General features: G+C 38.4%; 2 protein-coding genes across 4 annotated transcripts in view; one reads left to right on the forward strand and one right to left on the reverse strand.

The window, feature by feature from the left end:
- The window catches only part of LOC101851408 (type II inositol 1,4,5-trisphosphate 5-phosphatase), a 46,248-nt gene extending 29,385 nt beyond the window's left edge, over positions 1-16,863 (reverse strand). For all 3 annotated transcript variants that reach the window (XM_013082528.2, XM_005098315.3, XM_005098314.3), the window contains exons 1-5: positions 16,688-16,863; positions 3,252-3,446; positions 2,215-2,294; positions 1,582-1,682; positions 272-304 (exon numbers count right to left, since the gene is read on the reverse strand). In XM_013082528.2, coding sequence (XP_012937982.1) covers positions 272-304; positions 1,582-1,682; positions 2,215-2,294; positions 3,252-3,347 — 310 coding nt within the window. In that variant the 5' untranslated portion in view covers positions 3,348-3,446; positions 16,688-16,863. The remainder of the gene's footprint in view (positions 1-271; positions 305-1,581; positions 1,683-2,214; positions 2,295-3,251; positions 3,447-16,687) is intronic.
- Positions 16,864-17,643: 780 nt separating this feature from the next.
- On the forward strand, positions 17,644-24,005 carry LOC101851805 (adenylate kinase isoenzyme 5). Its single transcript, XM_005098316.3, has 4 exons — positions 17,644-17,839; positions 18,950-19,138; positions 21,244-21,462; positions 22,980-24,005. The coding sequence occupies exons 2-4, from the start codon at positions 19,079-19,081 to the stop codon at positions 23,076-23,078; spliced, it is 378 nt and encodes a 125-aa protein (XP_005098373.1). The 5' UTR covers positions 17,644-17,839; positions 18,950-19,078; the 3' UTR covers positions 23,079-24,005.
- Positions 24,006-27,304: the final 3,299 nt, after the last annotated feature.

The raw sequence follows: 27,304 nt of genomic DNA on the forward strand, positions 1-27,304 counted from the left end.
AGAAGTAGGACCTATCAGTGACACCCTCCAACCACTCATGATTAATTGTATGATTACAATAAATGTGGAAAAACTTTTATAACAGACACACAACACACGGACAATCCAGGATGATATAAGAAACATGTCTTTGGCCCCTTCATGACACAGGTTTTTTTTTTCAATCTTTACAGCTTCCGATTTTAGCTAGACAGGACGGTGAGCAGTTTCAGTCACTTTGTGGTCCTTTTCAAGATCGACACTCTGGAAAACCAAACAAAGTATTCTTTACCTGGATGTGGCTTGTCCTGCCTGGTAGGAGCCTCTGTCCAAGGAAACAAATAAATGCAAATTTAATTAAGTAAAAATGCAAAAGACGATGACAGAAATAGCTAGACCTGTGCTTGCCAACCAAGGCAAAATCTCCCACTAGCAGTTGATTCGGTAATTTTGGTGGGCAGTGGGGGAAAATCCAGGTAGTTACAATATGTTCTTCAATGCCCCGCTTGGAAATACATGTAAATTTTATGGGTGGTATGAAAATTTTAGCCTTTTAAAGGTGTCAAAAGAGGAGACTAGTTGACAAACACTGTGCTACATCTTTCCACATGGCATTAAAAAATAATAAAACAAGATGAAACCAGGCAAGATTAGATAAAACAAACTCTATGTCACGGTTACAGGAAATTATTCATAGAACACAGTACAAAAATCGCGCTAAGCATTTACAAAAATATACTATCGAATAAACACTTGGATGCTGTGTAAAATAACTGATTTAAAAAAACCAACAATACATGCACTCAAATAAATGTGTCGCGGAATCAGGTGCTCATCAATTTTTGGACATATGAGGTTACTGCTATCAAATTACAACTTTTCTTTTTTTTTTACATTGGTAAGAAAAAATATTGATTATCTTGCATGATCGTGGTTACCAGCTGTTACAGGTGAAATTAGCCAGGAAATGGCCACCAAAGCTTACAGACTTTTAATATTAAAACTGAATACTTGTACTCATTCTACAAAATGACATGTTTTTGGTTTTTACCAACATTTTTTTCTATAAAATTCACCCTAAAAAGTGTTCTTTAATGGACGGGGAAGTTTTCTATACAAAAAAAAAAAATTTAAAAAATAAAAACCTTCGATAAAAATGGCCCAACAGCCACAAAAATGCTGATTCCTCTGTTCCTTAAAATTTGACAAGTATCTAATTCCGCCGCAGAGCCACAAACATCCATACAGGTTCTAATATCTCTGCAACTGAGGGAAAAGATAGTGATGTCAATTAAAACTTTTCTTGACGAAAAGTATCAACAGGCCAACCTCAAATGTCAATGAAAATGATTTCAAATCAGGGACGTTCCATCCTTTTCCCTGCTCCGTTTCGTTTTGGTAAGAGTTTTACAGCACTTGCAACACAATTAGGTCACATAAGTGCCAAAGATTAGAAGTGTTACAAGAGAGTAACAAACACAAAAAGTAGGAGAGGTAAGGACAATAGAAGTTTGATAGGAAAGAAGGAGCAAACGACACCAGAGCACCCACCAACCACCCACTTCCCTACATCGGTGTTTTGGAAACACCCTTAGCACTGACCTGCATGGCAGCGCAGACTTGAGTCTACAGCAATGGCTGTCTCCAGCTCCAGATCACTCGACTGCAAACATGGGATCCTGCTGGACATGAAGATGAAGATTCTGTGGAGGAAAACATGTGGGGAATGCTCAACTCACACTGATGAAAAATCTCAGAAAGTAAGAAGAAGGTATGAATATAGTCGAAATGATCTAAGACGGCCACTCACTCTCCAAGAGAAAAGTGAGTGGTTGTCTTAGACAGGTGGTAAGTAAAAGTATGGTTTAAACACCTGTATAAACACTTTAAGGTTCAAACACATTTCCATTGATGTTGCCCTATAGTAGGTAAAAATTAAAAAAATATAATAATAATAGGGGACTTACAGTGCAGGCAAAAAAAAAAAAATTGAAGTTGACCTATTTTCACCAACATCAAATTAAAACACACACCAATGAAATATGGTCCAACAGACGGGCACATACTTTTCAAGATACACATGGAGACATCTAGGCGGTTTGGGGAAGGGGGGATGGGAACATAAGTGCAAAGAAATGTGGGGGTAGCGTGACGTCACTGTCTCAAAATGACAAGCAAGAAAACATAAATGGCAAGACAACAAAAATATGACTGACAATAAAACATGAATCTCACCCATATTCCTCCTTTCTCTCCACCACGGCTGCAAAGCGAACAAGCCGCTTTCCCTCCACGATACGAGAACACTCCACGCACTGAGGACACAGAAATCAGAAAAACTAAAAGACCTTTATGAGTCTCATATGGCAAGGATGATGCCTTGGCCTGAAAAGCTCTTTGAAGCTGTCTAATGCGTACGTAAACAACACATAATTAGCTTTTTAGTGACAGTGGTATATATGTGCCTTAGATTAGGTGTTACTTTGAGTGACAAAGAAAAGATAGATTGGAGATAAAGATGATAGGTGCGTTTTTAAATGAATCTTTAAGTTTGCCTCCTACTTTTTATTCCTCAAATGCTGTGAGAGAGAGAGAGCTATATATGATGCAGCAATTATACCCATGAAAACGTCTGCACTGTGAACTAAAAGTCTTATTTTTACTTTTCCGATCCAGCGACCATCTGAGTTCTAGCCCTTTGGCCTGATAACAAGAAGTCTAAAACTGCTTCAAAAAGAAGTACCCGAGATACATTAAAACCAGGAAGTTGAATACGACATTCATTTCAATCAATAGGTAATTACATCCTTTGGATTTTAATTTTTTCAAAAATAAAAACTATGTGACAATCATTCTGTCAATACCTACCATGGAGAAACAAACACACGAGCATATTCACTTTAAAAAACATTTTTACACACAAGAAAGTTCACTCAAAAAATAAAAAAGTTATGAGGTATTTGGAAAGGAAGAACCCATGTCTGTGGAGTAGTGGTTAGGGACTTTGCTATAGCACACAAAAGACACAAGTTCAATTCCAAAGTGCGAAGGAAATTGTTATTGAGGATCTCAGTCTTTGCGCCAGGATGTTGTATCCTTCTCAGCCTGGATTGACCCCAACACACAGAGTCAGAGGCCTGCCTCCTAAAAGAAAGCAAATCACACCAGAGTGTCCACCAATCACTCGCAGTAAACAGAAAAAGGAAGACAGACCAACTGGAATCAAAATTGCACGTAAAAAAATCTAAATGTTTAGCACAGGATGAGCTTACCTGGAGGCACACTTCCTCCTGTCCCAGTTTTTTCTGCACCAGTTTGGCTGTCTCCATGACTGGGCTAGGAGACGTAGACGACGGCACATAAAACATGGGTGCGTCCTCTGTTTTTGGCCGCTGCCTCACTCACAACAACGCACTTGGGTGGTGGCTACATCGGGCCAGAGGGGGCAGACACAGACCTGGGACAACCTGTGAGTATATATAATAATATATATTATACATATATATATAAAAACTTTGGTCATACGTTCATTAATTTTCAAGAGCAATTTTAAACTGAAGCACTTCAATATGACGATAAAGGCCATTTAGTGTATGGGAGTCTTGGGTTGTTGTTTTCTACTTTTGGTTAGAGTTTTATGGCATTTGCAACACAATTAGGTCATGCCAGTGCCAAAGATTAGACGTGTTACTAGAGAGTTACATAAAAGAAAAGAAGGAGGAAAGACAGCCCACATAAGATTACAAAAAGCACTTTTCTACAACACAAGTCCAACAGCTGCATCCCTTGAACGCCGAGGTAACAACGAACCACAGTTACGAACGGACTTCATTTCTTCTAATCAGTAAAAAGTCACAACAAATAGAGCAATAACAAGAATGTATGTTAGTTGGGTGAGCAAAAGAAAAATCCCATCGCTGTTGAACCTTTGAGACGGCTTATCAAAAGGAAACACGACAACAGCTATAACTTCACTGGGAACAAAACACATGAATTATTTGAACAGAACGCATTGACCAGTGGTGCACGTATCAGTATCACCAGCCACCACACCTGCCAAAACATCCACATTATGAACTAAAAACCCACTCTGACTCACTCACAGACAGCTTTCATGAATAACAAGCACTCACAGCAACATTACCACCAGCACGCTCATTTCTAAACAATTGCACACACACACACACACACACACACACACACACACACACACACACACTCACACAAACAGGAACCACACACCATTACACCTAAACGCAAAAACAGGAATCACACATCGATGAGATGGGATCACATTTAAAACGAGTGAAATAGAAACCTGTTGAAGGGCAGAAACAATGAAAACTGTTCTGTTAGTTTTTGCTTCCTTTCAAAATTCACCTGAATCCAGAGGAAATATCAATAATTACATTCATTTACATTTACGTGTGTAGTTACACTACAGCTGGAGCAGTCACTGAGACAGAGAGAGAGAGGGAGAGTGTGTGTGTGTGTGTGTGTGTGTGAGAGAGAGAGAGAGAGAGAGAGAGAGAGAGAGAGAGAGAGAGAGCCTGTGAGAGAGAGAGTGAGAGAGAGGGGGAGAGAGAGAGAGAGAGAGAGAGAGAGAGAGAGAGAGAGAGAGAGAGAGAGAGAGAGAGAGAGAGAGAGAGAGAGAGAGAGGGAGAGAGAGAGAGAATGAAAAAGAGAGACAAAGAAAGACAAACAGCAGAACTTGCTCTGCACCCCATCCCCTCTTCTCCCATATGTTTCCCCCACTCCCAACCTTATACCCCCCCCCCCCCCCCCCACATATTTATGTTTTCCACTGACAGTGGTGACAGATGGCACAACAGATGTGGCCCAGTTACAAGTGAAATAGGCCATTCCATGAAAAGTGATGCACGCAACGCAAAGCAGAGATGATAACCTGCTGAAAGAAAACCTAAATAATTTTAGAGCCATTCTTTAGTTGTGTGTGTGTTTGAGAACGGTTTCAACTAACATAAAAAAAGGAAGAAAGAATGGCTCCATCATAGCTTAGACTATTTTCAAGTAGGTCATTATCAACACGTTACGTGCGTCACTTGTCATGGAATGGCCCACGCAGGGCCCAGATGAGTGTGTGTGTGTGCCATTCCCATACACTGTGTCTCCAGTGCTGGAAACACATATATCAAAAGATAAAAGTCCAGCCAGCCACTAGTGAAGGTCACTCAAATTGTTATCTATATTTAGATTGAGTAAGAGTTTCAGGGCATTTGCAACACAAATAGGTCATGTAAAAGCCCAACATTACAAGTGTTACTTGTGAGAGTAACCTGCAAAGAAAAAGAGAAGGAGCGATAAGGATGATAGTTGTTTGAAATGAAAGAAGGAGCAAAACACAAGAGAACCCACAATCCACCCATGACATGACAAACTAGATCAAAGAGAATCATTGATTATAAAAGAGAACTACAGGTTCTTGCCGACTCCTTTCTTTTACCTCCATTTGGACAAAATAATCTAATTTCCACCACTGACGACAGCTGTGCCTAATTTTGTCCAAGCCGCACTTATGACACTCATGGCATATTCTCCACTTGAGATACATGGGGGTTCTTTATCTTAATTTGTGAGGGTGTTAGCTAGACCTAGAAAAGTACGTAAACTTAAATTAACAGTTCTACTGACTCTTTATCTTGTTAAAACAGTTTCCTTTCCGAGCAAGACCAGGAAGTGGAAACAGAAAAAGCTGGAACAATTTTGAATGATGAAACATTAACATAACAACATCGCCTGCATTTACCCCTGCAAAAGAACTCCTTGTTCCACCAAATGATTAGTTTCCTGCGAACCCCTTTTGACACTACTGATTACAAAAACAGCAATTATTACAGAAATCAACAATGCATGTTGATAACATTTACCAGGGATGGGGACTAACCCAAAGAATTTTTCTGAAGATTCTGAGACTGCAGCACGGGGTAAGGGGGGCGCAAGCCGGGAAGAAATTTACATTTAAAAATGTAGTCTCTGAGAGTGTTTTGAATTTAAAAAAAAATTAGAATAAGGTGTTATTTCACTAGGTAACAAACATAATTATAATTGATAAAATAAAAAAATGCAGAAGCTTAAATTCATCTAAATACTAACATAATGAATGCTTCTACAGGTCAGATCAATGTTCGATGGTCAAGCAGTAATTCTTTTCCCTGTATGTTCATGTTCTCATGTTCAAGCAGGAGGAGAAATGGTAGTATGTAACCCTTTCAAGTGCAGTGCAGCAATAGTTTGTCCACACCCACTTTCCCACACTAAGAAATGGTTCAAATCCACAAAACAACAGTACAAGACATGAATAGGTAGGCTGTGACCAGATTCGTCAATTTTTTTTTCTCGAATTTATCGTCTGCAATTTTTAAAATTTTTTAAAAATTCTGAGGTTAAAAAAAATTTCGGAGAATCCCCATCCCTGATTTACAAAAAATTTAGACTGACATAAGTGAATTCTGAGAATACATCTTGGCCCTTGAACAAGACAGAGAACATAATAAAATCGTTAAAAGTATATTTCTTTTTCTTGTTTGTTAAATACACATCAAGTTCAAGAAAGGACTCCATCACCTTTGTTAATGACTTTTTTTTTTTTAATAACCACACTTTGAATAAAAACAAATACGTTTTTATACTAACCTGTTTTTTTGTCAGGAGTCTTAGAGATTAAATTTTGTACTTCATGGTTAAGAAACAGAGTGGCTTTGACATCCCGATTTTTTATGTAAAAAGTTATATCCTCTATGCGTTCATACTCATCTTGCAACTGTGACGATATACTGAACTGAATGAAGTGGACAGTGCTCTAGGTGTTTTATGCCCCATCAATACAATTTAGACTATTTAGGAGGCGGGATATGACCCTGCCTGTTAAGGTCAACCCCAGCTGAGTGGGATACACAACATCCCGGAAGAAAGACCGAAATACTTAGTAAAATTTTCCCCACTCGAGAATCAAACTCTCCTGCGTGTGATGGCGAGGCACCTAACTGCTACACAATAGATGCTGATGGACAGTTATTAGTTTTCGTAAGAAAGAGTTTTACGGCACTTGCAACACAATAAGGTCATAAGTGCCAAATATTAGAGGTATTATAAGAGAGTAACAAACACAAAATAGAAGGAGGAGATATAAGGACTGTAGATGTTTGATAGGAAAAAAGGAGCAACCACACCAGAGCACGCGCCAACCACCCACGCCGATGGACAGCGTGATGGACTTTTCAAAGGCAGTTGAAACTGAAGCACAAAAACAGACTGCATCATTGCGCACATGAAATCTGGGACAGTCAGACTATAGAAAGGAGACACTAATGACAATAACTCAGGAAACTCAGGCCTTCCAATAGCATTGCATCGGAACTGTTAACAAACTATCTACACATGGGGAGTACCAAAAAAAACTATCCACACAACACGTGAACCAAAAAAACTATCCACACAATATGAGAACCAACAAACTATCCATACAGCATGTGAACCAAAGAAAGTGAACAGTCTATGAGTAATCAAAAGATTCTCGTCTCAGAGCAATTCTTCAAGGTCAACCCTATACAACATATCCAATAGTAGGTGAAGTGGGAGAAAGCAGAGATCATGGGGGATGCAAAATTGTGCAGGTTTTATCCTGTTATGCAACGGATTGCTCAATAAGCCACCCTTCCTAGTTACGGTAAATTGCGCAAGTTTTTTAGTGTGGTATGATTACGAGGTAGCTGTGGTTGAATTCCGACTTACACTATGCTTAGCTGATTGAGTGTTCATTGAAAACCGTTTAAGTAGACTTTGGCCTCTCCATCAGGTTCGATGTAGGAGGGGGTGACATTTTTAACCTGAAAATAGTTCGGTGAGTTTGACTCTGAAGAACCAGAAATTAAGTAAATGTTATGTGTCATGACCCTGTGGAATCAGGCGCTAGTCAATTTTTTTACATATAGAGTTATTGTTTGTCTTAAAGCTTGTTCCTTTGTCTTGCTTTCAATTTAAAAATTACCGATCTAGCTTCAATAAGAGTTGAGATATTTTAGCTTGAAGGAAGAGGCGGTCACCTGGTTTCAGAGGTAAAATTAGCGAAAATATGGCCACCAAAGTTTTGTGACTTCCAAAGCTTGAGAGCCCTTGGAAACTGTAAATCTACATTTTTTGTGCTTTAACTATAGTTTTTCAGTAAAATCCACGCGGCAATGTATTTCTATTTAGACATAAAAGGTTTTGAACCAAAAGTAAAAATTAGATAAAAATGGCCCAACTGGAAGAAAAATGTCATTTTCTTCGATTTCAGTATTTTGACAAGTGCCTGATTTCACCAAGATGCCTCACATATTAGTGGCCTTGTATATACAGGGTGATAAAAAAAAAACATGTACTTTTTTTCTAAATATCTCATACAAAATTTGTGCTAGAATGTTGTAATTTTGGAACAGATATAATTCATTCAAAAGGAATTTGTTTGATATAAAATTCACAAAGAATAAACTTATTTTCGAAAACTGAAATGGCTTTTATAAAAACAACCTGTAAATGCAAAATGCGCCATTTTAAAAGATCTTGTAAGGAAAGTCATTAAATAGTTGGTTTGTTTTTTTCCTTTCTTTTTATTTTAAAAATCTTATCTTTCCATCCCTGTATCCTCTAAACAATATTTCTTTTTTCCTACAGTTAAAACCTTTTTTTAAATTCCGAGAGCCAATGGTCTATATACGCCCTCCTTTGGTCTAGACACATTTGAGCGCGTTGTTCGTAATATTCATCGGTGGCAAAAAACAAGGATTCACTCAACAATGAGTACTCAAAGCCACACACACTGTACACCTTACAGTATGCAGCTGTTTCTAGAGACAATGGGGCAGGGAGTGAGGTTGCCCAAGTAGACAAGGGGGCTCTCGTGGCCTAGAGGTTAAGGTGTTGGCCTCTCATTCAAAAGGTCCCGGGTTCGAATCCGGGTAGCGAACGAAAAATTTTCTTATCTAAATTTGTCTCCTTTCACCTCATTTCCTGCTCTCAAGCAATGTTCTGTCATCTGCTTTCGTCTCCTCTTTCTGCCCCCACCCCTTCACCTCCTTTGCCCGTTCCTCTAGGCTCCAGATTCTTTCTGCAGCCTTTCTACTGCTTCTCCTTCGTTTCTTCTTACTGCTGTCTTTCAGCCACACCCCTGATCTTCTGGTAGGAAAGATCTACACCTAGCCTTCTCGGACAAGGGCGAAAAATCTCGGAGGGCCCGTGTGCAAGTTGCGCTTGTTAAAGATCCCTTGGTGGTCTAAAATCGATAAGAATAGGCTTCGGCTGCCACCCGGACAAAATTCAAAATTTCCTACCAACTGAAAACATTAGGTGTGTCCCGCTCGCTCATAAGACCTTTATGCAGTTGCGAGCCCGGTAAAACAATTTACAAAAACAAACAAGTAGACAGCATTTGTGGAGTTGTTATAACCTGAAAGGTGAATATGGGCTTCGCAAACGAACCAAATGTCATAGAAGAAATGGTCACGCTTTTCAAACGATCGAGGAATCATGTACACATTGCTACCCTTTGACAGCTTGACAAATGGGAAATGGAGGCTTTCATGACAAAGAAAGGACAAAAATAAAATAAATACAATGAAAAGAAATAATAGTCTTGATAATTGGCTAACGGCAAAGGTCCACTACTCAAACTAACACTTATAGAATTTCAAGTCAGCACCATGTTGAATACCTGCACAACCTAAGAAATACTAGATACTGAAAATCACTGTGCAATTTCCCAACTGGTGTTGGAAAACTCCTTTGAACTTTTTGACAATAGGATTAAACACCAGTGCAATATTCCGCTGCCCTCTCAGAAAGTCAGGTAGCTGTATAGCAAAGAAAGGGTTGAATAGGAATCTACGGGGTAGTGAATCAGGGGGAAGGCCACATGGAATCTGGAGAGTAGTCACAAAGAATGATGCACAGAAGAGTGGGAAGACGTCATGGAATAATATCAAGAGGCTAACCCAGGATAGAAAAAAGAGGAAAGTGTTCACAGCCTATACTCTGATCCAGTGTGAAAAAGGCAAAAATGATTATAACGACTATCTTTTAAAGGATCACATACTGTTCAAAGCAGTAACTTTCACACTCTTATTTTTCTTTTTACAACTTTCTACAGATAATCAGAAGCAAATTGAGAGAAAACAACTTGACTTCTTTCAGCTAATATGATGTTCAAAACTTTGTGGTGTTGAAAGTAAGTTGTCTCAGTATTTTTATTGATGACTTTAGACAGCTTTACATCACAACAAACATTTTGATGTAGTCAAAATGAAGAATGAGGGGGATGTTCAATAAAGGCAGGACCTTACAATAAAGATACTTAAATTTAAGTTACTTCGGACACACCTAATATGATAAATCATGTGGACTTGTTACACTCTAACAGGGTAGCCTACCTACCAGCATGAGTTTCAGTAATCAACAAATAAAATTTTTTGTAATCTGGCTTAAAAATTTGTAATATTAATATAATGGATACAGATAATCTTCTTCCCAAGGGTGCCAAAATAGAGGCTGGTAGTCCAGTAGAGTATTTAGGTAACATAAACAAAAGTATGATGAAAAAAAGAGGTCTTGGCGGGCTCGTCATCACAAACGTGAGACATTTTCTGCTAGCATATAAACAAAAGAAATCTTTAGAATACCAACAGAATTGAATACATCATACAACTTACATCCTGATTGATCATCACAACATACCATGCAACAAACACATTGTAGCTAATTGTATCAAGTTTCAAATAATGATCCATTATTTTATAAATTATCTAGGCTGTCATACCCACGACACAAAAGGGCAGGGATTTTCTAACACATTGTCAACTTAATGTTTGCCTTACTCCTAGCTTTGACACTTCTACAATCTCATGTTTTGCTAAGGGCAAAGTGACACTGAGTGATTACAAGGTCAAGGGCTCAGCGCAAAAAGGATGTTAGAATTAGACAGCTGCATGTGACCTTGGGACGAAGACTGTTCGGGTCTGGAAGATTTCCCCCCTGCACACCAGAAAGATTGGCATTGGGTTGGGGAAGTCAAAATCTTCAAAAATCGGAATGAGAGGTATTTTGATCCTATTTTCGTGAAATTGAATTAAAATGATAACTGCTTCGTTTTTATTAATTAATAATGATGGGCATCCCTGATATGAGGGCCCTCACACAGAGCTGTCATTTTTCGTGCATACATCTCAGTGAGGCCTGCCTCATGGCCTTCCTTTGACACTCAACTGATTTGTGTCTTTTCTATACACCGCGTCATTTTATTCATCTCTGTAATGTGTATTCACTTAGCTTGAAAACAATATGTGCTCTCTCAAACAGAGTGAATAGAACAGGATCTATGATGCTACGAGGGCTGTCCCACGGAAAACCGGAAAAGGTCCGTTAAAGCAAAAATCTTTGTCCTATTATAATAAAACTGTAACACATCATACCTCAACATGTGCTTTATTTCTCAATGTAATCACTGTCGCGCTGGACACATTTTTCCCATTGCTGGATCTGGGAGAAGATACCCTCCCTGAAGAATCTTTCGTCAAGGGATTTCAACAAATCGCTCACGGCTTCCACGAGGTCTTCGTCGTCGGTGAATCGCTGTCCAGAAATATGGCGTTTCATTGGTTCAAAAAGGTGATAATCTGACAGGGCCAAGTCAGGACTGTGAGGGGGGTGTAGTAGAACTTCCTAGCCGAACCTTTGGAGCCAGTCTTTCGTGACGTTTGCGGTGTGTGGCGTTGTGTTGCCGTGCTGCAAGATGACCCAGCTGGTCTTTTTCGCCCCAACCCATCAAGCAGAGACCTTTCAATAGTGCAGCTCATCAAACTCTATCCTATAGACAGTCGACTTTGAAATGTTTAGCGACTCGCAAATTTCGCGAATTTTTAGGCGCCTGTGTGTTTGAATAAGTTTGTTAATGCGACTTTTGTGGTCCTCAGTCTTGGCAGAAAAACAAGGTCCTGGGTAGACTTTGTCATTGATATATCGGAGTGCCCGGCTTTGAACTTACTACATCACTCATATACCTGTGACTTTGCCATTACTTTCTCCCCATAAACTGACTTTATTTCAGTGTGTATTTCTAGAGGTTTGAGACCTTTTGCGGTCAGAAACCGAATGACAGACCTCACTTCTACCCTTGACCAATTTTCCAAGGGGGTAGACATCTTTTGAGAACTGCTGTGCTCGTTTGGTTTGTGTGATGCACATGGTGCTGAATAGGGAAATTTCTAAATGATTGTTTTACAAGTGTGCGTTTACAGAATGTGAAAATATTGAATAGTTTTCAAATTACAGCCAAATTCCGGTTTTCCGTGGGACAGCCCTCGTATTACTATTTTTTTTAAAACAAAAAAACTTCTGGCCCAGAGTCTAACATGAAGTTAGAGTAGTTTACGATTCAAACACAACATGGTCAAGTCTACAACAAAATCTTTAAAAGAAACGTCACTCATCATAGTGAGATAACTAAAAAAGAAATTATGCAAGCATCTTGATGTTCCAACCTTCAGTTTCATTTAAAAAATTTGTCAAAAGGCAAGGCGGACCTAGCAATATTTCAAGTCTTGAAATGTGCCAATGGTGACTTTGATGCTACAAATTGAAAAAGAAAGAGAGTTCAACACCATCTATCACAGAGTTTCCATAGTCTTCTGAACTGGCCGGATAATCCGGTTTTGGCCCAAACAATGACTTCTAACTCAGTCTATTACACATAAGGTTACTGAACACACAGTGCTACAAATAAAACCGAGAAAGAGAGAGAGAGAAAGAGAGAAAGAGAGGGAGAGAGAGAGATATAGAGAGAGAGAGCAGGGGCGGCTCGTGGCGCTAAAAAGTAGACGTGCACATTTAAGCTATCGCATGCTGAAGATAGTCAAGGGCATGGTAAATGAGACGGTGTATAATTTTAGGATCTTTGAGTTGGTAAGGGAGGACCTCGTGCTTTTTATTTATTTTCATTCTTTTTACTTGTCGCATAGATGTCTAGTACTAAATTTGTTTGTTAGCAAAACATCAATTTCGTTCATCCTGTATTGGAACTGAATACTCAAGTGACAACTTTCACCACTCCACTACAAAACTATTCAAAGGCACAACTCTTAGAACGGTCACGTTACCCTCCCTCAGGTTAACGGTCACAGAGTCACTTAAAATAGTGGCAAGACAGGAAATGAACCAATCACAATTCACTTGAGCACCACGCTGGATTGCTACGGGACTCACATAATATTGGCAAACAATAGCGTACAGTCTATCGCGTTTATTTTTAGACAGCCTACTGCTGGCTGTTTCAGCACTATTCGGCCGCAGCACATTTGAGATGTGCCGTCTTATTAATATTAATGTACTGCAAAACTCGCTACGGGTGTTGTCATCGCTTGGGATATCCCCAAGAGCGATTTATAGGTCAGGTTACAGTGTTGGATATCCTATTATGTTTAGCTAAACCGCGTGGATTTTGGCATGGCATAGTAGATGTTTTACTGCGCTATAGACACAGAAATGACAGTTATGGCGCTAGTGAGGACCTTGTTTGTTTTGATATAATATTTGGCTTGTGTTGGTTTCTGGCTGAATAGTGGATGGAAGCTTTATCAGTTTCTTGATAAACCTCTCCTAGGATTGTTGACACCTTTTTTTAGGTCTTATATTCCGATCAATATTAGGTTGATCTAGATCAAGATTAGATCTAACAACTGTTTCTGACATAGTTCGCACATTTAAGTAGACTAGACGCAACTAGTCTCATAAATAATCATAATCATTTCAGTTTGAGTTTGAGCAAGTAAGTCGAAAGACGCTTGGATAACAATACCAAGACGGTGCAACTTGGTAAGCAGTATTTTCTGTCCGCAGTGTCGTCGTACAATAGATCTACCTAAAAATATTATCTTTAAGTTAGCCCTAGAGAACGTACAAGCTGTCTACGTTCTCTAAGTCTAATGTTCAGTGCTTTCAAGCGTGGCATCCAATCCCGGTTCCGGAAGGTTGTTGTTTTTTTTATTCTAAAAAAAAAATAATTAACTCACAAACCAAGAAAGCCACTAGATAGACTAGATCTAGAGTAATCATACCGGTTCGGGCAGCACGTTTTTTTTTAGCTGTCGGGCACTGGAGTACAAAAAGATTGTTTAAAATTTTGTTTTTAAATCTAGCCCCAAAAGAGTGGCACACAAACCTAAAGCAACCTCCCTTACTTTCATTGAAACAACAGTTACGGCGATATTTTGCTAAAAATAGTCCTTAAGACAGCTTTTTCTTTATCAACTGAGCAAAACAGCGTGAAGCTCTTTCCCCGGAAGAGTTAACATTGGTTGTGGATGAAGGAGCCTGTGGCCTAGATTCTACGTTTTGGTAAACTCTGAAGGCTGGAGAGTTATTTGCATATGAGGCCCTGTCAAGGATGAAAGAGAATTTGCAGTTCAGTCTCGCCGTTTTTGCCTAAAGGGGGGGTGCCCGGATTGTAACATAAAATCCGTAGTTTCTCATCCTTCGGGCACGTAAGATAATATAGAGCCGATGGTTATATAACAAAGAATAAAGAATTTGTGCATTATTTAAATAATAGTAGAGTCAGATACAGCATATTAACTCAATCAGACACCAGTGTAATAGAGTCAGATACCAGTGTGTAATACAGTCGGATATCAGTGTAAACAGAGTCAGATACCTGTGTAGTTGAGTGAGCCAGATGTCAGTGTAGTAGAGTCAGTATACCACATAGTAGAGTGGGTCTGATACATACTCATTAAAATAGCTATAAATGGTGAATTTCATACCACTTTAGACAAACTATCATTGTGTCCAAGTGTTGATAACAAACATTAAAAATCCTGTTATTAAGCTTACAAAGAAACAAATGTGATAATAATTGAAAATGACCGAATGTCAAAATACTGCCCGAATCCATGAGAAACCCCCAAAAATGTGACTGAACACGTAAATAAATCGGGCGTCACTTTTGCACCCTGTAAGGGCCTCAAATATGAGAACAAGCTGAAACAGGTCATTCTTGGGGTCATCCAGTCACAGGGCTTCCTGTAGCTGGTTTCGATTTGTCTCTAGGGCAAGGCAGATAGGAGATTATAAAGCTTTAAAGTCAACGTGCATGTTTTCGTCCTAATTTTGACCGAATCGGTAATTTTACTCTAGATCTAAATCTAGATCTAGATAGATCTATTGAACTTTAACCAGGCCTAAAATCCATAAATTGAAGGAAAAGTATAGGCTATAAATACTAAATGAGGCCTTTCTTGTACACAGAGGTCCTCTTAGGTGGACAAAACCAGAATGAGAGAATGTGTGCATGCATGCTTCATCACTTCATAAAAAACTACAAAGCAACAAGTTATAATTACGGGAAGAATTTGTTGGTCAGTCGATAAAAGGACAACAGCAACAACAACAACAACAAAAATCTTCCAGGCAGGACCGGGATTCGAACCCACATTATAAAATAAAGGTTTGGCTTCAAGCGCAGACGCGCTGTCCATTCGGCCACATAACTTCCGACAACGAAGCGGAGATCTAGATTAAGCTTTACAATTTTACACACGGCAACACAGTGTTTTATTTAGCACTGGCACTAATCGCAACCCGGCATTTTATAAATTTAGCACTGGCGCAACGGCTAATCGTAACGCGACGTTGCAAGGAAGTGGCTATTCTCATCCGGGGTGAGAATAGAAATACGATCGACCTCTCACCCTGGGTGAGACTTGCGACCGTAGGCTATTCTCACCCGGTTTGAAACAAGACCTGTTTTTCCTAATTTCGGAATACTTTCTATCGATGTGGATGATCAAATTGATAAAAGCCAAGAAAAAATTACGTTATAGAGAACAAAAGTAAGCTAATTTGATGTCTTCAAAGATGCTATGGCTATTTCACTGTTCGAATCGATCCGTACTACGCGGGTCGCCATTTTGTTTTGCCCGGAAGTTCTCGCAAGATCTACTCTTCCCCTCTCTCTCTGTCTTTTTCTGAATACTGTCTATCGGTGTGGACGATCAAATTGACCAAAACAAAGTTAAAAAATGATGTTAAAACAAAAAAGTAAATTAATTTGGGTATCTAGACAAAGATGCTACGGCTATTTAACTTTTCGAAACGAGCCGAACTACGCGGGTCGCCATTTTGTTTTGACCGGAAGTTCTCGCGCTACTCCTCTCTCTCTCTCTTTCTCTCTCTCTCTCTCTCCACCGCCCACAGACAAAATTGTTGTACGCTTTTAGTAGGCTACAGTTGTAAATTGTAATGGAACGTTTGTTCACGGCACAGAATTTTACAATTTTTCTGTTATCACAGTGTAGAATTCTGTGGTTTAGGGTGAACGCAAAATTTGTTGGCCTAGATCTAGGCTATAACGGTGAACGCGCACCGGGTGAGAATAGCCAAAAGACTCACCTGCACTATTCTCACCCCGGGTGAGAATAGAGGTGGCCGCGTTGCAAATAGGCACCTCCATAAAATAGAAGTCAGTGCCCATCAACGTTGTGTGAGCAACATTCAGGGGTGAGAGAATATATGTGAGTGTCATTTGGACCAAGAGAGTGAGTGTCAAGTGTCAAGACAGTCGAGTGAATGTGTGGACTATAACAACAACGGCAACGGGCTTCTAAGTAAAATGGAGATAGACTAGAATCTAGATATCTAGATCTACCACTATTTAACCATTTACCTAATTATGACTTAATGGGTTCCTTGGACCTGTTAACTTTTTATTGCCCAAAATCCTGCCTGAAGTATTCAAGTGACGATTCTGTCAATGATGCCTGCAGGTCTAGTCTATGAACTCTTCCAATGTTCCAGTCCACCGACCGCTCCGTCTATTTACCCGGAAGTTTCAGTTCTCACAGTGTCATTCTCACAACAGAGCTGAGAAATTTTTTAAAGTCTCAACACCGACAATTCTACTGTTGGCCAAGGCTGAAACAGCAAATTACTTACACCGCAATCAATACATGATGAATATAGCTGTCGTATAATAAATCGATACGACTAGGTAATGTAAGACCCACAATGCAAAAAAGAAGCGCAAAAGGTTCCAAATACATGTACATAATTAAGTTATACAACACTTTTCTCTCTCGTTAAGCAGCTTAACTTAACCCAGTAAGAGTTTACCAAAATAAATCCGATTTCCTCGACCCAGTATCATCTATTTTGTATCTGAAGCTTATTGCACAAGTATTACATTATTTCTGTTTATGCGTATCTTGATCTTGAATGAAACCAGAGAATATTTAATTATATTTAAGAGTCTCTGATGAAACTGAAACGGGGGAGGGGGGGAGGTTGTGCGAGAAAGCTGAAACGGGGGTTTGATTAGGCAGAGGGGTTTATAGCTCATTTTGTTGGTGTTCATGTGTGTGATGGTGAAGGGGGATTTAAAGGAATCACTATGGTTTGAGTTGTAATTTGTAATAAATCATTACCAGGCCAGACTTCTTATGTGCACCGTGAAGTTTAGTAAAGCACCCGTTAGCAGTACGTTAAACGGATCATCTATCAATTATTTTCGTATCAATAGCTGACTTGCACATTTTCTGATTATTTACAATATTATTATGTCAGTGAATGTATATCTAGTATCTTTATAAGTTTTAATTGACAGATTATATGGTAGGGTTGATATTGTCAAAAGAATTAATTGATAAGCTCGTTTCGTAATCGTCTAGCTTTAAATGTTCAAAAGGCTTCATGGTGTCATAGCAACAATGAGCGTGACCTCGATACCCCTATTATGTTACGCTTCCAGCCGAAGCTATCCACGAGGCTACGATAAGAATCTGTTCACGGAACTGGAATTATCAGTCTCGTTGTTTGGCAGGTAGGTGGGGCACCTTTTTGTGTTTGCACTTCTTTATGTCTCTTGGATCTTTGACATTTCTGAAAATTCAGCCCAGGTAGCCAACCCAATTTTGAGTGTGGCTGTGCTGTGACTGTGACTGTTGTACTGTGTTTTTGTACCAGCAGACTGATGTTATGCTCTTTTAAGCAAGTTAGAATCTAATAAGAGAAGTTCAGCTAAGGCAGACGAAGAATAGCTTTTCTTTGTTGTATAGAACAAAGACACTGCATTTCATTTGTAGTCTTGGAGTGAGGTGTACATTATGTTATGGGCCTACTTAACTTGAATGACATGTAAATGACTGCCTATAAAAGTGATTCGAAGAAAAGGCTAATTAAAGTTGAAGAATTGGCTGAAAACTGGAATTTAAACTGTTTATTTAAAAAATAAAAATAATAAATTACTCTATGTTCTACCTGTTTAATCGTTTACCTTATTTACCCCAACTATTTCCTATATATTCAGCTCACACATATACATTATACATGATATATATATACACCCTGCCAACCCCAGCCTCACTACACTTTCATACTATATATATTAATATATATCAGGCTGTGTATTAGTAATTGCTATCTTGATTCTACTTGTTGTTGGTTTGAAATGCAACACTATATTATGTTTTGGACAGAGAATCTAATTAAAATTTCAGTGGTCATATATAGGCCTATAGTCTATAAGAAATGGATTAACCAATGATATAAATATAATACATTTCTCAAATCTTATAAATTAATGATCCCATACTTTCATTTTCTGAAGAAGTTTGTAAAAATCTTTGGAAATTCACTAATATATATGTCCTGTTGTGATTGTAATTAAGTAGTGGAAGTTTAAGGCCAATATCGGATATCGTGCGGAAACTTAATGAAGTCTCACAAAACTTTTGCATATATTGCTTTTAGTTGCTATTAGTTTGTTGGTTTTTTAAAAATATATTGATTAACATTTATTTATATAGTTTTCCTAAGCGTATTTTAATTGAAGGATAATATATTTTAAGACTTTCAAGTCAAACTGATATATGAGGCTTAATTATGTCTTCTTCTTCCCTTTGTCAAATTATTCTGTTCAATCTGTTTTCAGATAATATCCTGCACAAGAATTAAGAGCTGCCCTACTAAAAATCAGTTTACAGGGGAGAATTTGTTTCGTTGGTTGCAAGAAAGATTACAGTTGAACAGCTAGAGCTGCACTCTCGCCAAATCTGTCATCATGTCTGCAACCACGAGAGAGCAGGCAAAACAATACTTGTCAGAACACAAAATACCTCAGGTCTGTTAGAATATATGCTTTGTCAAGTTTTAGATTGTTGTAAGGCATTATTTTTATAAAGATTTTCTTGTTTGTGTAGAAACTTTTCAACTTGTAATTTTGTTTATAACAAACTGTCAAATCCTGTTATACTGCTTACCCTAGCATGAATTTAAGTCAATGATACAGCAGGGCTGGCGGAAATGGGTTTTAATGTCCTTTGTTTAATTGATAGCACCGACTGCCCTCTTGACTTCTGGTAGACTGGTAGAGACTAGAGACAAATTGTGGCCAGTTTTATGTCATTGAGATCTGTCTTGCACAATTGTCATACGCAGGGGAAAAGCAATTTTCAGTTAATTACGTACAGTGCCAGCTGAATTAAAAGCAAATTTAAACTGAAAATTTCTACTGGATGAGAAGCTAGTGCGCATGTGTCAAGTACCCTGTAGTTGTATAGATTTTTAACCAGATGCCTGTCAATAGTCTTTGGGTGGTGTCAGATGTTATGTAGAGTTGAGCATAAGCCATCACAATATAAAAATTTTGAAGTTTAGAATTTTTAATTCCTTTCTTTCTTTACATTCATAATCAACTCATCAAAATTATTCAGATTCTCGTGAAGAGCTTATATAGTTTGAAGCAGAATTGCGGAGTTATGTTTAGTTGTACTGCCTTCTCCAGCACACAATATATATTGCACATTGCATCGTGTTCATTTGTGTCGCACCACTCTAATGTAAATCTATCTGTATTCTCCATTTTTATGGGGAGATCTGTATTTTTGTGTTTGCTTCTTTGTATACATGTATATTATTAGTGTATCCTTTTATCTTCAGCTATTTTGATTGGGTTCTTTTAAATTGTGCTCGCACTGTCTACTATCCAAATTGGCCTGAGACTGCTGGTAGGGGGAAAAGAAAAAGAAGCTGAAAATATTTACACTTGCTGCAACAAGACAGCAATGGGGATATGGGATAGGCAGAGCGTTTGGGAGCGATCCGCGACAAGCACCAGGTCTAAACCTAGCTCGCAGAGACATGTATGGGAGAGAGTTGCTTTAGTTTAGTTTAATAAAAATTGTACAGCTCAGACAGCTGCTTGATAGGGGTATGAAGGCAAAAATAATATGTTTATCTTGTACAGACATTCCTTTTTGTACACTAGCAAAACCTGGCAGTAAGCGGTGCTAGCAGTAGGCTATAACTGTAAGTAAAGACAGTATAATGTGGTTTGACTGTACACTAATAGAGGCAAAGTGAAAGTGGGTGATTGACAGGTGTTCCAGAGTGGCGCCTCCTTTCCTATCAAACATGGATTCCTGAGTGGTGACAGATTTTTATAAAGTATTTGGTGGGATGTTGTATCCCTCTCAGCCCAGATTGGCCCTGACAGGCAAGGTTGGAGGCCCGCCTTCTAAATGATTTAAACTGTGTGGATGTGGTGTTTAAAAATATATACTAATGTTCAAAGATTTATTTTTTTTAGTTTTAAAAAAACATGTCGTCAGGTAGATGTCAATTTTCAAAGATTAAACATTCACATTTGATTTCCACTCTCTGTGCCAACATTCATAACTCTACTATTTAAAACTATTTTTAGAAATTGAAAGTTGGATAGAGTAAATGTGAAAGAAAGTATTTGGTTCTGATTTTCAGAAAATGACACAACAGAACAGAAAATGCCTGTAAAAATGGTGCACATGACCCTGTTTTTTTAGTTTTAGATAAGGATGTAAATTATGGATTTGTTCCCTTTGCATGTCTTTGATCCTTCCACTATCATTTGCCTGAATTTTTCTATCAAACTGCAGTGTAGCATTTTGCTATTCTTAAGTTTAGTTTCAAAGAAAGATTATGATGAGCTGGAAAATATTTTTAATTGATATTGATCCAACCAAATTGTCTGAGTGTTTTTCGTAGGGTAGAATTTTTCTCTATGGTCATGTAGGCTATCGTCATTGTTGACACTTTGGCAGTCTGTTGCTACTTCATCATTGCAAAGAATGATGCATTCTATTATTATCTCATCCTTATTAATTAGAAATGTGTTGGCAGAACTCAGTGTAGTTGATGGTGCATCTCTGTCTGTGCTTTTCTATAATTCATCTTTTGTATTTCCCACAGCTTTTTGAATCATTGCTTAGTTCACTAATGATGGAGCGGCCAGAAAACCCTGTGGAGTACATAGAGAAGAAAATGTGTCAGATACGAGAGATTGGGACTGATAATGTCAACTGGGAGACACTTGTGGCCCATTTGCATCCATACAGAGACAATATTCGTCGCCAGTTTATACGTGATGGAAGTATATATGACAAGGAGTTTGCTGTGATGCAAGGAGAGGTAAGTTACGATGGACATAATGTCAATACAGCTCACTTGTTAATATTACAGTAAAAATTAAATGTAGGCCTTGATCTAGGTGTTTTTACAACCCCTTGGACACAATTCAGTTCATTTAGAAGGTGGGCTCCAAAGATGCCTTTTAGAGCTAACCCAGCCAAACAAAAGGACTGAGATATGGATACAATTTCTCCCCACATGGAAATAAAACTAAGATTTTCTGATAGCAATGGTGAATTATCTAACCACCACAGCACAGACACTGGTCTTGTTAAAGTGAAGCAAATGATTCTAGAATATATCAAAAAATGATTTTCCATACGACATTATTTTCTAAAAGGTAAATTACAAATGTGATTAAAAGATACTTTTGTATAACTTCATCCTCAAGTGCCAATCTGAAACAGACATCTGACTCTTTTCTTCTTTCTTTGCTCGCATGCTCTAAAGAACTTATATTATCCTGGTATTTTCCCACCACCTTTCTGTTCAATTTCTCTGAGTAAGTTGTTCATGGTCTGTTTATGCTTATTTTTCATGTGGGAACAAGATGTTCAAAGCCTTTATGTCGGTTTGAGTGACCTTGAAACTGCATTTATCTCTTTCTAATTCAAGAAAATTATTGGCAGTCCTACCCTAGCTTCTTTCAACATACTGCTTCATTTAATTTCTTTTCACCTTGTTTTCACTGTTTGGGTGTGATGTTTGTGTGTGTGTATGTGTGTGTACGGTGTGGAAACATGCATAATCAGTGTTAACTTATGTGCACTCATGTATGTGGAAATATTATTAAGCAGTGCACCAATAGAACATACTGTTGCAACATCAGATTTTATAGAGTACAATTTCACCACCATCTTTACTGAAAAATCTTTATTTGCGCCATATCAAATGTAACTACTTGTCTATCGATTTTCTATGCAGTTTGGTTAAAACCATATTTACAATCCATTGGATCCTTATGTCAAATGTCACTATTTCTTATGCGTAAAAAAATAGACTGGTGGAACAAGGTATACTTGTTATTGTGATTTTGTTGTCCAGTCGTAATTTTAAGTTATGTTTCACCCCTTTCTGTCACTCCTTACCAATTCTGTCTGTTGTCTTGCTTTGCCAGATTGGCACCACATCATAATGCTAACGTTAATATAATGGATGGATGGCGGGTGGTGTGGTATGGTTTGCTCCTGTTTTCTTATCAAACATCTATGGTCCTCATTTCTCCTACTTTTTTTAATGTATGTTACAATTACACCTCTTTATCTTTGGCACCTTATATATGACCTATTTGTGTAGCAAGTGCCACAAAAGTTTTACAAAAACAAACTTAAGGCTTGTGGTACAGGGACATTTGTCTTGTTATTTTCAGTTTGACATCAAATTGAAAGTTGTATTTCACTCTTTTCTCTCACTCCTCATCAATTTTGTATGTTGTCTTTCTTTGCCAGCTTGGCCTGACATCATAATGTTAACATTGAAATTAACATAAACTCAACATAATTTTTGTGTGTTTGCAGATGGAGGAATTCAAGCAGAGAAAGAAAGAGCATTTTGAGTCTATAGCCAATGAAGAGTACACACCAGAACTGTTCCAGCTGACAGAAGCACATTCTTAGCGATGGTTATGGTCAGGAGAGGCCTTCAAAGCTTCGGCACTACGACAACAAGCTCAATGATTAATGTGCGTGCTATGCCAAGAGCGCCAGTTTAATCCATCCACGTTCTTGCCAGGAAGAAATAGTATAGGAATTTACAGGGAGCCGATGGTTTGAAATCTGAGATTCTTAAAGATCCTGAAATGCTGTTTATGGTAGATTGTTTATTGTTTTAGTAGATGGAGCATTTTGTCAGCTTGCTGTTCAGATGTACTTAGCCCGAATAATTTTTTTCTTTTTATTACAGTTCTTAATTTGAAGGTATGTGTTGAAGAAAAATTTGGTTAAAATTCAAATTCTAAATGTTGATAAAGGCAAGAAATGATTCATAATGCTTTTTTTCAATCTCTCATAAAAATTGTTGCTTTCTGGACTTAGAAAATTTGAACAGCTTGTTAACAATTTTTACTCTTGATTCAACAGGAAATGAACACAGAGAAGGAGGACTTTGAACCAAAAAAAAAATGTTTGATCCTTTTTTTTTCTAATTTAGTAGCATTCTACTGTATTATGCTTTCTTAAATCTTGAACGAAAATTCTTGTGGAAATAGCTATGACGTCAGGTCACTTGTTTAGGAGGTATGCATGTTGTTGGTTGTGATAATGAGATTAGATTATACTTGCGGTGTACACTTGAGGATGAACAAAAGAAGTGTCTTCGTCCTACTTTTTTGCCATTCATGTTTATGTATATGAAACAGTACATGTCTATGAAACTGGAGAGTGATGCACATCTATCCAACTAGTCGGGTCAGCATGATTTGGTGGGGGTGAAAAAGTCTGCTGGTGAGTTCTCTCTCTCTCTCTCTCTCTGAGTCAAGTCTGTTGTTACCCTGAGGAGCGAACTCAGTTGATTTTGGGAGATCCCACTACGTTATGCCAAAAAAACAAAAAACCTTCATTTCATAGAAGTCTGGCCAGTATGGTCGTCACCTATATATGCAAATCCTGTAAAACATGGTAGGCTTTGGATAAGCATACTGCCCACTTTGCTTCCACTTTGATTTTTTTTTTTTCATTCTATCAAATGTTGTACATGTATTCAGATTGTGAAGCAGGGTATCAAAACAAAATTATCAAATGAGGTCATTGGTTAGAGACCTTTAATTGAGTGGTTTTTAAGCCCATCTACCTCTATTTTGTTTATTGAGGGTGGCTCAAGAGCAGATGTAACTGCTGACTCCTAATTTCATATGTTTGAAACCCTTGTCTCTTATGCGAGCTACAAACTAACAGAAATGTTGAAGGATCAGCTATAATGATGCCTACATGGCCATGCAAGAAATGTTAAGAAAACCAAGTGGACACTTGTTGATGTTAAGAATGAAATTTTGCAATGACTTAAAATTATGCGATTGAGATCTGAATATTTATGTTGCTATTTAGTAATGAAACAGGAAATAATTGTGATCTTATATTGACTGATTGGAATCATATAACTGTCAATATGGGCCAAGTGTAATTGGTATATTCTCTCTGCAATATCTCAGTGCTTTTGCGACTGGATGAACGATATTATTTTACTATAATAGACTTGTCTTCAAAGCTTTTTTAAAAAGTTTTAATGAGCAATGAGAAGATGGAGCTTATTTTTAGGGAACACATGCAATGTTTATATAGACCAGTAGTCTTAGTATGTGTACATAAATTTGCATGTGTGTGTGTGTGTGTGTATGTGGGTGTGTGCTGTGCTTTGCTATATTTGTGTGCTCATTAAAAAAATATTAATAATATGCATCTAGGTGTGTGCGAATGGGTTTATGTGCACATGAAAGAGAGAAAGAAAGAGATGGAGAGAGGACAAGAGAGCAAGCATGCTTGAATCAGAGACTGAGCTCTCTGCGCAGATGAATGTTTATGCCATTTGTGACGAAAGTTCAGAAAGAGCAACAAAAAAGTTGTTTTGTTTTGCCAAGCTGCCTCATCACCATCCCTGTGTTAGGAGTGCTACTGTCTTGTGCTGGTGGTGAAAGGATTCAAACTCCCAAGTTACCCATCACTTCTAGAAAATTCTTTTTATAAATTTTGTTTAATGCTCTACTTGTAGAAATTTGGTTTACAATGGCAAAACATATATTATTATTTTATACATACATGACAGATATACTTTAAACACGCCATTGCTAGCCGCCTCTGTGTAGTGCCCTGTTTTTTAGTGAGGGTTAATGTGTCTTGTTCAAGGACACATACACCCCAGTGGCCACCCACCATAATGCCGAGTCACTGATTTATGCTTGACATTTATTGTAATCCTGAGCTCACTATTCACTCAGCCACTGGAACCGTAGAGTAAGTGGTGATCTCACAGTAAGTGTTCTCATGATTGTGTGAGTTTTTATTGCCTCTTTTAATGACGACAATGTTATACCTGCATTTATTCTCCAAGGTTCAGTATTTCGAAATCATCACTCAACCTTCACGGTGGAGGAGGGAAGAGGAGTGGTGTGAGCTGTTTTGCCACGTTTTTAAAGCACATCATCTTTTGTTTGGTTTTCTCAATCTGTTGGATTTAGAGATGAGGGATTGGGGAGGGGTGTAGCTCTTCTTTCAGTGTTGGATTTGTTCTGTAGGTGGATGTCTGCAGTTATGAAATTTTAATGATCTCCAACGCCTTGGGAAGGAGGGTATGTGTCTCTTTTTTCTTTGTATGTAGGGCGCTTCCTCAACTCAGTTGGTATCATGCTGGACTATGGAGTGGTTGTCCCTGGTTCGAATCCTAGACATGGAGTTTTTTAACTTTGGTCAATATTGTGGAGTTTTCAAGGCTCATAACACTTTGCGATCACTTGGCGCAATAATGCGTAAATTGTAAATGAAAATGATCTGTTCCAGTCATCTGGCGCAGTGCGCCAGGCCCGAGAAGTCCGTTGCAGTCACTCTCCTGGCTGGGTGACCAGATGGGGATATTTTGTACTGCTGGCTGTGTGACTGCAAAGTGTTAAGCCATTTGGCTTCTTGGTATTATATCAGACATAGATGTTACATTCGAAGGTCCTGCATCTTAAATAAACTAGCAGTGTTGATTGGGGTGTTAAACTCATACCCTCTTGACTTTTTTCTTGTAGATAATGGGGATGGAGGAGAGTGAATACGTTTGAAATTGTTTTCATTTGCTTTCTTTTTGCTTGTGTATTTTGAATGGAAGGAAAAGTTGGAGATTAAGGTTTTTATTTTGAGAGAGTGTGGTTTGATTTGGGGTGGGGCGGGGGATGGGATTTTTGTTTCTATAATATGCACTATCTTCTCTTTTACAAAGCTCTTGGAACAGCAAAGCCAAACTTATCTTTTTTGTTTTGTTTTGTTTTTCATTTAGTAATCCCTGATTTTACCAGTCCCAGTTCTTTATGTATAAAGCAATGGTTGACTTGCTGAGGGGCATACCAAACCGTCCATGGCTTTGATTTTCTCGATATCTCGTTCACTTTAGCACTTTTAGTGACTTTATCTTCTGAGATGATTGGTATAATATCGTGACCCCACTTTGTGCCTGACAAGTCAGGAGTTCTGGAATATAATAAACATTGTTTTACTGCTGATGATTCTTTTTTTGTGACAAAAAATTGTGCTCATACATATTTGCAATGAAAATGTGTAATGTTTTACACTACCATGAAATACAATTTTTCTTTACCATCCCACTGATTTCATTGTAGCATTTGATTTTATGACAGAATGGTGTTTTTAGAACGTTTTAATTTGTGACACTTCTAGTCTCTCTCTCTCTCTCTCTCTCTCTCTCTCTCTCTCTCTCTCTCTCTCTCTCTCTCTCTCTCTCTCTCTCTCTCTCTCTCTCTCTCTCTCTCTCTCTCTCTCTCTCTCTCTCTCTCTCTCTCACTCTCTCTGTCTGTCTGTCTGTCTGTCAGTCTGTCTCTGTCTGCCGGTCTGTCTCTTTCTCTCCCTCTCTCTCTCTCTCTCTGTTTGTCTGTCTGTCTCTCCTGTGTGTATGTCTGTCTGTCTGTCTCACTCAATCTCTCTAGCTCTCTCTCTCTCTCTCTTTCTTTCTCTATCTCTATCTCTCTGCCTCTCTCTCTCTCTCTCTCTCTCTCTCTCTCTCTCTCTCTCTCTCTCTCTCTCTCTCTCTCTCTCTCTCTCTCTCTCTCTGTGGCATCGGTGGCCTAGTGGTTAGGCTCTCGGGCTCGCAACCGTAAGGTCGTGGGTTCGAATCCAGTCAGGGACCCGACGTTGTG

This window comes from Aplysia californica, unplaced genomic scaffold (assembly GCF_000002075.1).
Source record: "Aplysia californica isolate F4 #8 unplaced genomic scaffold, AplCal3.0 scaffold00179, whole genome shotgun sequence".
Lineage (NCBI taxonomy): Eukaryota > Metazoa > Mollusca > Gastropoda > Aplysiida > Aplysiidae > Aplysia > Aplysia californica.